Here is a 13578-nt window from a genome sequence, read left to right on the forward strand (position 1 = left end):
TAATTTCCTCACTGTCACATTAATATAGACAGCCTTTACAATTTTGTCATATGCATGCAGATATCTTTAGATGTTTTCCTCTTTAGATTTAATGTTCTTATCAAAAGTTTGTTGCATATATAGAGTAACTTACTAACAAACATATATCTTTCTATATCACCCATTTAACTGCTTTTTGATCCACCAAATGTTTCTATGACCTTAAATATTGGTATGATTTGCCTTGGTCACCAGTGTAGAACCAGGGCTGTCTGCAGGCTTTCATTGATGTCACACAGTCGACCATGTCTAAATTCTAACATTTTGATATTAAAACCCTTTGAAGTAATCATGGATTATTTCTAGAACAAGGAGGCCTAAGGTAGGGGTTGAAGTGTGCTGGGGATGGGGCAAGACCGTTATGCAGATTTAAAAGGGTCAAGGTCGCAGGTTTTTTTTTTACAATTGGTTTGTTTAAAGATATACGTTGTAGTATATTCTCATAATCTGAATAATAAACTCGAAATTTATGTGACATTCTCTTTATACAAATTGGTGGATCAAAGAGTAGATTTCAAATAATTTTCACATTGTTAATCAAAATATTAAAGCACTGCTACATTTTTGATGGGAAAGTTTATTTTGCCATTTGCTCACCATTTATTTTCAAAAACTTTGTTACGGATTATGTTTTCTAGTTAAAAATTCTCTATAAGTACTCAGATGTGACCGACACAAAAAATCCAACATGCAAGATTAATATTTAATGAACAAGGGTTTCCAATGAAATATTCTGTTAATTAGATTCTGTATATTAAATCGGTAAATGTCGATTGGTGGGCTGGCAGGTTGCCTTTGGAAAAGATAAGTTTTTGAATAAGTGACTCTGAGAGGTACCAAATTTGACAAAAAACCTCATCAGACTCATTTTGTTTGCCCTTTTTTTGCACATATATTATGGTTTGAAAGCCTGGTTTATTGTTTATTAATGTAGATCACTTTGGTGTTATTGTGACACTGCTTGACGCGCTCACTGCTAGGCAATGTTTTAAAATGCTCACAAATGACAGTGCAACTGCAATGTTTTTTTCAATCCCCTTAGATTAACATTTTGCGCATCAGAAGTCATGCTCTATTGTTGAAGACATGCTTCCGTTTTAAGATGATCAATTCAAATATACGTATATTTTTAATCTCTAAATGTGGGGTAAACCATTTACATTAAATAAAATCATGTTTGAATTCTAAATGTGTTATAATTAAGCATGTTTTTCTTTTAAAGTTGATCAGTTAAATATAATTATGTTATATTTTAGATCTTAGTGTATTACTAAAGAGGAGCATGCTCATAATGTCTTATATTGGAGCATGGCTTCATCCTTTAAAAGATGATCAGTTGAGACAAAAGTGATGTTTTTGTTACAGCATTTTTAGGAGAATCGTGTGTGAGTCCTACACGAACATGTTATATAACTAACTCAAATTGTAATGGTAGTATATGTGTGTGTAATACTGGTTACTCTAGATCGGGATCTGTTTGTGTAATAACTCCAGGTAAGATTGCATGTGTCACCCTAAAAACATATAGCTAGGGATAACGGGAAAATATTTGTACTGTCTTGCTCATCATGACCTTTCTGAAGAAGGTTAGGCATGTTAGGCCTAAGTTAGTTTGTTTGATGGCATATCAATTACTTGTATTATAAAAAATATGTTATACTTTCAAAATTACCTGAATTAGACGTAACATATTTGTATTTGTATTACACATAACATTTTTATGTTTTGTTAAATAGTTGGAAATCTTACCATTTAATTTTTGAAAAAAAATAAACAAATAATCATTTTAAAAGCACTGTCTTGTTTAAAGATCAAAACAAAACAAAATGCTGAGTTTATTATATCAATAATCATAGAGCAGAAGTCTGCAAAGCAATTTGTCTAATAGGTGATTTAAAACTGTAAAAACTGTAAGGTCACACAGTCTATCAGATTATCAAAATATTCTTTACAACATGTATTCACAGTATTGTCGTTGACCTTGACAACTTGATCATTTAACAGTGTCAACCAAGTTACAAAAAAAAATTCTTTGCAATATTAGCTTTGCCTACAGCCTACTTGCAATAACATTTTGTAAAGTTGCCTTAGCATCTGTTCATACATCCAAAGCTATAAAGTTTGCCTGATCATGGCATTTAGATCAGACATGATCAAAATAATCACTGCCTAATATTCCAATCTTGATAGTTTTAACTGAAACTGCTCATGAAATACATGTACTTTTTGCATGTCAGCGAAGTGAATAACTAATGTATTGTAACCTCTGGAGGAAAGGTCGTGTTGAATTATGATTACATGTTGTTTTTAATGCATGACTGCTTTACTCAAAGAGCAATGAGACTGCTTAATAATATATGTTGTATAATAGCTAGCAAAATTAAAGCATTAAGTTTATTTTATATTATGTATATAGGTAATAATATTCTCCCCTCAGTTGTAAAAGTTGCTGATGTTTGAGTGCTTATTTTACTCAGTTAGATTGAAAAATGTATTACATATATAAAAATATATAGATGGTTAAAGGTTTTAAAACATATTTAAAAATTTTTTATCCTAGTATAGATATAAACTATTACATAGTAAAATGCTAGTACACATACATGTATAAAAGCTGCTAAATACTGTGAAATCATTATGTTATTATAATATTCATTGAAAGGTACATGTACTAAGAAAAGGCTGATTGGTTTACTTTTCATGTTAAAATGCCCAACTGTGTGAGTTACTGTCAATTTTATAAAAGCCACAACATGGCGTCATGTCAGGTTTATCTCCTAACCTGCTGAAACCAAAAGCTATATACCTTTACCACTAGTATGTAGTCAAGCCAGCCAACACGTCTGTCCTGTCTGGCCAGGCATAGATGTTAAAGCAGCTGGACACTCCAATTTATACCTTTGATATTGAAATCCCATAAACCACTAATGGACTGTTCCGAATTCAAAGCTGGGCAAATCCAATATACAAATTCAGCAGGTTAAGTTTTAAAAAATTGCAATGTCAATGAGCGGGAAGTGGCGTGGGGGGTATAGATAATCTATCCTACAATCATACTAGGGAAACTTACCATGCAAAATTAATGATTTCACAGTATAAGATTTGTATTGCTTTATTAATTGATGATTAGTAGCAAACTTGTAATGTATAAACCTGTAGATTGCAGAAATTTTCTTATATTATACTGTTTGTTTTGAAATTTAACATGATTTTTGGTGCATTGTATATTAATCTTGAAATGTTTGAACCCTTCCATATAATTCAGGATGTAATTTTTCATTTACCGAGATTCTCATATTCATGAACAACATTAGTTTTAAAAAAAAAGGAAACAAGTTAAATCATATATAATTATGTATTGTCCAATTACTGATCATATTGTAAGCACTAATAATACATAAAGGAACATTTTTTTTTGTTGGATGTTAACTTGGGACAATGCAATTGAATACATTTATATATTTCAAATGTTTGGTATACAGTAAACTATGTTTGGATTAAATTTTGAAATGTATGCTATATAATGCATGCATAATTGACAGAGTGATATGTACATGAATGTTTTGTAAGCTGTGTACAGTATGATTTGCTAGCGGTTTATAATTCACCATCTTGAAGACTTTTGTTTAACAACCCTAGACATTGTTTTATTTATTTCCCTTTTTTCTTAGGGGATTTCATTTTGAATTCTCTATAAAATCACTTTATCATCTACATATTTTTTCTCTTTTTTAACATATATACAGGTCCTATCAACTATAAACAACAAATAGCAAGTTTTGATGCTATTAAGGAAGTTGCTAACTGTAAAATCTGTTTAACTTTCAGCTGGAATTAACCAAGCTTGCCTAAATCCAACAAGAACATGTCCAACCAATGCTGGCTGTACTAGCGGAACATGTCAATGTCTGTCTGGATACATCTATTCAAGCTCACTGGGTTACTGTGTTACAAACTCAGGTAAGTTTTTAATCTTTTCAGCTTTGTCACAACCAAAGGTTGTAAGTAAATTGATCTATAATGTGAGGTCTGTAATACAGTAACCATAAATAACTATACTAACTGTTGATAGTACATGCATTTAGTATCATACATAATATACCAACAAACTGCAAAAGAATTAATATACAATTTATATATATGTTGTTAGTAAATGTTTAGTTAGATACATTATCCGAATTGACAAAGAGGCCATCATGCAGAACCATTCAGAGTCAAAGGAAAATATTTTGCATTGACTCTTTCTATAAAACCGTGAAAGTGTCTATACTAACTTTCCCTGTTCTTACTTTTAACAGACTGTTTCCAAAACAAACAGAATCTTTTTAGCTCCTTAAATGTGTTTCTGTCGCAAAAGTGATTTCAATTCAAATCATATTCTTTTAATTCAATTGGATTGATTTTCACTACTTTGAGTGCTTAGCATCACTGGCAGATCTTTTTTCATAAGACTGAAAAATGGCTTGGTCTCCTTTGGTGTGAAAAATATTGAAACATTTGAGCAATTTCTTTCGGTTACCTGTACTAGGCCCCCTTGTGGCTCCGGAGCTGCCTTTAAGGGTTGAGACATCAGAAATGCAGCCACTGTTTATCCCTGCATACTCATAAGAGGCGATTGAATGGGGTTTAATTACTTGAGTCTATGCATCTCTTTGCTCAAGCAAGTGAGGTGGTTTTGACCCCTGGTGTCGCTTTAAGTTTGTAACACCCAAGAATAGCCGAAAATAATCTTACCTGTTTCTGCATCATATGATCTAGATTGTGTTGGTGCACCGTTAACCAAACCATACAAAACAAAACAAACCTGTAGTCATCATCAAATTTGGCGTTAATCATCTTTGGCTTGTCCTATCTCAAATTTGTTCATGGCCTCAAATTAATTTAGTGATAAAATGTTTCTTGTTTCAGTTGGAATTAACCAAGCTTGCACAAATCCAACAAGAACTTGCCCAACCAACGCTGCCTGTTCCAGTGGAACATGTCAATGTCTGTCTGGGTACACATATTCAAGCTCTCTGGGTTACTGTGTTGCCAATGCAGGTAAATTTTCATTCATAATTTCCAACTCCTGCTAGGTTTTGTATTACATTTGTTGTCCTTATTTTATTCCCTTAGTGCTGTAATATTTGGCATGCCTTTAGATATAACTCTTAGTTTGCTAGGTGCATAAAAGACGAAGTTGTCTGATCATGGTTTGCAATATTCACTATTCAGTAGGTACATTTTCTGAAAATTTCCCTAGAAATTATAAATGTTTTTGTCCATATTGAACGATTGACAAGCCTATTTAAAACATTTTGTGTAGAAAGTATTAAATGATATTTTATACACCACAAGAAACCTACCTTCTAACAATCACTTGAAAATTGTTAAGGAAACAATATTTATCAAACAGTGTGGCAAGAAGCTTATATATTATATTATAGTTTAACAATGCCTGCTAGAATATAATATATGATAGAATATTACAATATTCGTTATTTAAGCCGGAATTGGTGAAACATGCATAAACCCATCAAGGTCATGCCCAACCAATGCTGCCTGTAATAGTGGAATATGCCAATGTCTGTCTGGGTACACATATTCAAGCTCTTTAGGTTACTGTATAGCAAGCTCAGGTAATGTTCACAATGTTTGTAAAATCATGTTCACTTGAGACTTTTGTGTTTCACATTTTTTTTGTTTAATCCATTTTGCTGTGTATTAATGCTTTAACAATGAAGTAGTAAAAAATGTTAGCCAAATAAATTTTAGGCATAGCTAGACATAATTTAGTGAAAATATTTGATGAATGAAAGTTTTGGGTACTTGATTCAGAATCTCAAAAGAATGTCACACAGTTGCATAATGGGCAAACATGATCCACTTGTTTTCTATTTATGGGAATTTTATTATTACAAAGATTTTAGTTTTTCATCTTCTCTAGATTTTTTTTGGTTTACATTTTTCCCTTTTCCTTTTTTTACCATTTAGTGCATATATAATGATGTTTGTCTCAAAATTCTTTATTAAATATATTTTAGTTTTATACCCTGTGCTAGACTTTGCAACTTTTATCCTTTGTAGTATAATAATGTATGACATTTAGCTTTTCAATCAATATGACAAACTTACTATGGCCAGATTATCATATGTTACCCAAAATTACAATGTTGACTATTTTAGCTGGAATTAACCAAGCTTGCACAAACCCATCAAGGTCATGCCCAACCAATGCTGCCTGTACTAGTGGAACATGTCGGTGTAACTCTGGGTACACCTATTCAAGTTCTTTAGGTTACTGTATATCAATGTTAGGTAATATACAGAATCTTTGTACATTCAATTTTATAAATGATTTTCATTATGTTTGTTTACCGTATAAATCCTTCAACTTTATAGTGAAATAGTCAAAATTGTTACACATCTTGTATGTTTTGGTCATATCAAAAGAATTCAAATTATGCACTCAGTATAATCAATCTCTCAAAGCTGTTATATATTTTAGATTTAGGGATACTTGTAGGAAATCCTCACTGATTAATTTTTTAGGGTCATCAAGTAACAGCCTTTCTAGAAAGTTATAAATCACATTTTAGTGTTATATCCAATGCTAGTGTATGTCTAATATCATGAAGTATTCGTCTTTCAAATGTTTTCCTTCCCTTTACCCTTAAGTATAGTTTATTATTCTATATTTGCTTTCATTCATTTTTATATCACCTGCTGGATTATAGTATATGTTAGAAAATAAATGTTGATTATTTTAGCTGGAATTAACCAAGCTTGCACAAACCCATCAAGGTCATGTCCAACCAATGCTGCCTGTACTAGTGGAACATGTCAATGTAACTCTGGGTACACTTATTCAAATTCTTTGGGCTACTGTATATCAAGCTTAGGTAATGTTCATTATGTTTGTAAAAATATTTTGATAAAAATGACATTTATTGCAAAATAATGACTTTGATTCCAAATATCTTCTTTGTAAGTGTTAGTGTGGCTCTTCCAGTGAAAAAAGTCAATAAAGCTGCCCAGTTTCAATTGGGTATACTTTAATTACAATCTCACAATTAAATTGAAATTAATACATTAATTTCTGATAAAGTAACACAAATGATTTAAGGCAAAACTGCTATAAATAGTTATACAATTTAGTTAATTTAGTTAAGGTGGAAGGGGTAAAATCATGAAACCATGTGTAACTCAGTAACAAGCTTGTTTTAAAACTTATTTGATTCATTTAAGTAACATACATGTTTGATTTTTGTCTTAACAATAGTTTTTTCCCTCTTAACACTTAAGTATAGTTCATAATGGTATTTAACTTTTCCTGTAGTGTAGGATTTGAATTTCACCACCCTTAAAATCATGAAACCGTATGTAACCAGCTTATTTTAAATTTTATTAAATTCATTTAAGTATCACACCTGCTTGATTTTTGTCTTTACAATGTTTTCCTTCCCTTTACACACTAAAGTATAGTTCATTATAGTATTTTAGCTTTTCCTAGATTATATGATTTGAATTTCACAACCCTTGCTAGATTATAATATATGTTAGAAAAAATGTTAATTGTTTTAGCTGGAATTAACCAAGCTTGCATAAACCCAACAAGAACTTGCCCTACCAATGCTGGTTGTACTAGTGGAATATGTCAGTGTAACTCTGGGTACATTTATTCAAGCTCACTGGGTTACTGTGTAATAAGCTCAGGTAATGCTCACAACTCCTGTAAAAAGACTTTCTGTTTACAAAACGAAGAGGGGTCAGGTTTTTGGGTGGCAATGTAAAAGTGTAAAGGTGGGTCAGTGTAGCTTAGCTAGCTATTTCTTTAATTTAAGGGGAATATAATTATGTATGATACTTTAAATCATAAATTGAATTCAATCTTAACATTATTCAATTCTAAGTTTTTATCAGTAAACACAGCTTTTTATTTATAGTGTCAACCCTATCACCATTATAAGTATGCATGATGTGGGTTTTTATTTTTACCTTCACATTTGTATCCTGTACTGAAATATCATAAATTATGAAATTTCACTTTTACCCCTCTAGATCATTATTTATAAAAGCTTATTAAAATGTTGCATATTTAAGCTGGAATTAACCAAGCTTGCACAAATCCAACAAGATCATGCCCAACCAATGCTGCTTGTACAAGTGGAACATGCCAATGTATCTCTGGATACACTTATTCAAGCTCGCTGGGTTACTGTGTAATAAGCTCAGGTAATGTTAACAGTTGTTGGAAAATAAGGCTTACAAAATCACCTTTATTTAGATTAGTTTTTAGTAAAATCTACTGTGTCTGCACTTAGGTACTGCTACACAATCATAATTTGGATATAATTATTCAATTTAAATGGGGCATACTTTTACCCAGCTGTCTTAAAATTTGATTTGGTCATAAATATGTGATATCTCAATGAAGCTACATAGTTGAATTTGTAAAGAAATTGCTTTGAATAGTTACACAGTTCAATTAAAGTGTATCTGATTGAAAATCTACTTTATCTCTTTTTCTGGGAGTGTGGTTGTTGGGAAATTGGAGGGGGGATGGGGTATGTAACCAACATTATCTTTAAACTCATTATTATGCATTTTTGTGTTACAACACATAGAATGTGCCTTTATTATAGTTCCCTCACGGACCTGTTTAAACCTTTTTGTTGATAGTATTTTAACTTTTCCTAGCTTATACTTTGATTTATTACTTGAGATTTACTCCGGCTTGATTATAGATCTCAGAAATTCAGAATTGATTATTTTAGCTGGAATTAACCAAGCTTGCATAAACCCAACACGGTCATGTCCAACCAACGCTGCCTGTACTAGTGGAACATGTCAGTGTCTGTCTGGATACACTTATTCAAGCTCTCTGGGTTACTGTGTATCAATCTCAGGTAATGATAACAGTTGTTGGAAAATAAGGCTTACAAAATGATAATTTGGACATAATTATTCAATTTGAATGGGGCATACTTTACTGACAATGTCTTAAAACAGTCTAAAAATGTAATATTGTCATAAATATTAGGTATCTCAAAGAAGCTTCATAGTTAAATTGATTGAAAATCTTGGTTACCTTTTTTCCTGGGAGTACAGTCTATGGAAAATGAGAGGGGGGATTGGATGTGTAACCAACTTTTTCTTTAAACTCATTATAATGAATTTTTGTGTTACAAACCTTCTACAATGTTCCTTCATAATAGTTTCCCCTGTTTTGACCTTTTAGTTGATAGTATTTTAAATAACTTTTTCCTAGATTATACTTTGATTTATTTTACAATTATGCTAGATTGTAGATTATCTCAGGAATTAAGAATTGATTATTTTAGCTGGAATTAACCAGGCTTGTACAAATCCAACAAGAACATGTCCAACCAATGCTGGCTGTACTAGTGGAACATGCCAATGTATTTCTGGGTACACTTATTCAAGCTCTTTGGGTTACTGTGTATCAAGCTCAGGTAATGCTCACAATCCTTGCAAAGGGTATTTCAGAAATGACTTAAATATCTTTATGTCTTTTTGTTTCTAGGCTTTCCTACAACCATTTTTATGCTATAAAAGTCAAAATTAGGACTTTTTTATGTGGCCCATTTGATTTATCAAAATTGTTTGAAGCACATTCTTTACTTGCCTGAACATTTTTTACTTAATTCCATCACCATTATTAGCATGCATGATGTGTATTTTGTTTGGGAGTTTTTTTGCCATTTTACCTTAACTTTTTTGTGTCCTGTACACTAATATAATGTGAAATCTGGCTTTTTATTTCTTGCTGTAAACAGTTTTGCTTTACAAATCTGGCTAGATTTTAAATATTAGTAATGTGTTATTTAAATGTTGATTATTTTAGCTGGAATTAACCAAGCTTGCATAAATCCAACAAGAACATGCCCAACCAATGCTGGCTGTATTAGTGGAACATGTCAGTGTATCTCAGGGTACATTTATTCAAGCTCTTTGGGCTATTGTGTAACAAGCTCAGGTAATGCTCACAATGAAGTTGACCAATGCTTTTTTCTCAACCACTATTTTAATCTGTATTTAGACATACTTGAACGACAATCTCTCATTGTTTTGTAAAATTTATTTGTCAAATGAATTTTCTCTTACATATTTACTTTTGAAATTCTTACTGATATCCCTGACTTCACACTGAAAAACAAAACATACAAAAGTTTAAACAATCTGGGTATACATGTACTTGATTGGCAATCTCCTAAAGAAGTCATCATCTGGGTGCATTTGATTGCTGTTGTCTCCATCCATTACTTGTGTGCTAATTATTAAAACATACGAGGGTTTGGGGAGGCTGTTTCAGTTAGGGGAGGCTAAAATCATTTAAATTAGCTGACATGAATTTGCATGGATGATAAATGGGCTTATAATGTACACTTTTTCATCATGTATGAATGTCACTGAAACACAAGCTTTGAATTTCTTTGTAAGCTTATAAATTTCTATGTGTGAAATACATGCTTTCTTGAACATTTTATCTGCTCCCTTTGACTATGCTAACTATACATGTGCATATTATAGTACTTAGCTACGTTAAAAAAATACAAATACGCTCAACTTAAGCAATTCAACTCTCATGCTAGACAACATTTGCTAGATTTTTATTCCTCCCATATTTAACCTATAAGTATTATTTTAAAATTATATATAGCCTTTCATCAATGTTATAAACACTTTTATAGTTTTGTAACTTCTGCTAGATTATAATATGTTGTAGATCATTAAAATGTTCCTCTTTTTAGCTGGAATTAACCAAGCTTGCATAAATCCAACAAGAACATGCCCAACCAATGCTGGTTGTACTAGTGGAACATGTCAGTGTATCTCAGGGTACACTTATTCAAGCTCTTTGGGTTATTGTGTAACAAGCTCAGGTAATGCTCACAATTTTTGTAAAATCATGTTCACCAGTGTGTCTTCTACTATCAAAATAGTTACAAAATTATATTTTGACATATTTGAATGACAATGTCTTAAAATTTATTTCCTCCTATAAATTTTCTTTATTACTTCTCATTGACTCCTTGACTTGTACCTAAAATCAACAAAAGGGTTAAACAAACCTGGCATATTTGACTGGAAATCTTTGTAAGAAGTCATACAGTTAAATCTATGTGTCTCTGCATATTGTCAAGGTATTCAATATCAATATTTACAAATTTGAATTTTTCTATCATATTAGCATAGTGTATGCAATAGAAGTGGAATAATCAAAACAAAGGAAGGTTATATATTTGAAGAGGCGGTGGAATAAGTAACACATTGGAGGGTTATATAAAGAGAAGAAGTAAAATTATCAAAACATAGGACTCTTTCATGCCAGGAAGCTATCCAGCTAGCTTACATAACATCTGTGGTTCTACTCAGTTGCCTGTTCTTGTCTGAAATAATGCATGGAAGGGCATCTGACACCTTCCTCCATTAGCAAAGCTGGAAAGTTGCCATATGACCTATACTGTGCTGGTGCCACATTAAACCCAACCAGAAACAAATAGGTGAAGAGGGGGAATTATCAAAACACAGGAGGGTTAGGGGATGGTGTTTGGATGTTGGGATGATAACATAGCTGAAATTAATTTATATGAATAATAAATGGGCCTATAAAGTACACTCTTCATTCTTCTTGTCATTTAATTCTGGGTTTAACACAAGTTTTGATTTACTTCATCAGCTTAAAATTTTTTATGTGCTTTCTTGACCAGAAGTGTTTTCCTTCCCACTTACTGTGTTAAGTTTACATATTATGGTATTAAGCATTTAAAACAACAACAACAACAACAACAACAAGAAAGTAACAAAAAACCTCAACCTTAGTAATCCATGCTAGACAACTTTTGCTAGATTTTGTTTTTTGACAAATTTTTCCTTCCAATTATTTAACCTTTTCCTTTTAGTATATGAAACGGAATTTAGCTTTTCATGCATGTTATAAACACTTTCTAGTTTTGTATCTTCTGCTAGATTATAATATGTAATAGATCATTAAAATGTTCCTCTTTTTAGCTGGAATTAACCAAGCTTGCATAAACCCAACAAGGACTTGTCCTACCAATGCTGGCTGTACTAGTGGAACATGTCAGTGTATCTCAGGGTACACTTATTCAAGCTCTTTAGGCTATTGTGTAACAAGCTCAGGTAATGCTCACGATTTTTGTAAAAAATATTCTCAATTGACATGATATTATACAGATTTTTTTTTAAAAATTCTCATTTACACAAGTCCTTTAGTCACAATTGTAACACTTGTATAGTTGGGCATACTTGATTTGACTATGATTTATAAAACTTTTTTTTATTATAAGGCATATTGGATTTGAAGTCTCTTATTTTTTTAATTCTATACCAATATCACAACCATTCTATGATAATTATAGAAACAGAAATCAAAACATTTATTAACATAATTTAGAGACTGTTGTTTTCAATGCCCTTTTTATTTTGCCAAGTCAACCAAATTGATGTACATTATTGGGCTTCTTTTGCTTTTAATCTGTGACTCATTTGTAAGTTCTATATAACAAGGGAACACATTTGTTAATTAACTTAAGTACACTTGATTTGTTAGGTATTATAAGTTTTTTTTTAAGTGTAAATCCTATAAAACTTGTTTATATGAAGCAAATCCTTGTTTTACCTGACTCTTTTACCTTACTAACCCTTTGTCACTATTTATATGATTTAGCATATTTATGCATGATATGATAATTATAATTATATAATTTACCAAGTTTTTAAATATATAACTCATTTTAAATTTTCTATTCCCTTCAAGATGTACTATACTAGAATTTGTCTTTACTTTTATATCACTTACCAATTTACCTGTATATGTATGTATAATATGTATAAAATCATAATTCTTAGCTTTTCCTTAGGTTTGTTGCTAGTGCTAGATGAAATATATTATATATAGGATAAAACAAATCTTTTCAGCTGGAATTAACCAAGCTTGCATAAACCCAACAAGAACTTGCCCTACCAATGCTGGCTGTACTAGTGGAACATGTCAGTGTATCTCTGGGTACACTTATTCAAGCTCTCTGGGTTATTGTATATCAAGCTCAGGTAAAGTTCAAAATCTTTGTAAAAAAGAATTTCACAAACAAATTAAATGACTTTTATTTTGCACATTTATAATCCATTCTTTCTTTTCCATTTTTGCACATTGAAATCATCAAAGCTGTAAAACTATTTAGGCATACTTAGCATAAATGACTAATAATCTAAAGATTGCTAACTGCATTGGTTCAGAGCATTGTCAGGGGCAACCTTTGTTTTCTTGATCAAGAAAGTTTACACTTATTGCTTTATACTGGTTGGTGCCCGAGGAATAGATTCAAGAGTGTTTCAGTAGGCTTACACCTTCCAACACAATCCAACTAAAACAAAATTGTATGAACTTATTTGGGCATACTTGATTTGAAATGTCTCAAAATTGTCAGGAGGATATTTGATTTCAGTGCTCCTTGTCTGCATTGCTATTTTCTATATAAGGGAATATATTAAGGGAATGCACCGGTATATTGT

General features: G+C 31.5%; 1 protein-coding gene across 1 annotated transcript in view; it reads left to right on the top strand.

The window, feature by feature from the left end:
• Nucleotides 1-1404: 1404 nt before the first annotated feature.
• The window catches only part of LOC132724955 (prion-like-(Q/N-rich) domain-bearing protein 25), a gene marked incomplete at its 5' end in the record, with an annotated part of 32867 nt that continues 20693 nt past the window's right edge, over nucleotides 1405-13578 (top strand). The window contains 14 exon segments of the mRNA XM_060709937.1: nucleotides 1405-1533; nucleotides 3868-3999; nucleotides 4948-5079; nucleotides 5526-5657; nucleotides 6205-6336; nucleotides 6789-6920; nucleotides 7603-7734; nucleotides 8122-8253; nucleotides 8796-8927; nucleotides 9363-9494; nucleotides 9887-10018; nucleotides 10794-10925; nucleotides 12055-12186; nucleotides 12985-13116. Coding sequence (XP_060565920.1) covers nucleotides 6330-6336; nucleotides 6789-6920; nucleotides 7603-7734; nucleotides 8122-8253; nucleotides 8796-8927; nucleotides 9363-9494; nucleotides 9887-10018; nucleotides 10794-10925; nucleotides 12055-12186; nucleotides 12985-13116 — 1195 coding nt within the window.

Source organism: Ruditapes philippinarum, unplaced genomic scaffold, assembly GCF_026571515.1.
Source record: "Ruditapes philippinarum isolate M1 unplaced genomic scaffold, ASM2657151v2 ctg1190_1_1_1_1, whole genome shotgun sequence".
Taxonomy (NCBI): Eukaryota; Metazoa; Mollusca; class Bivalvia; order Venerida; family Veneridae; genus Ruditapes; species Ruditapes philippinarum.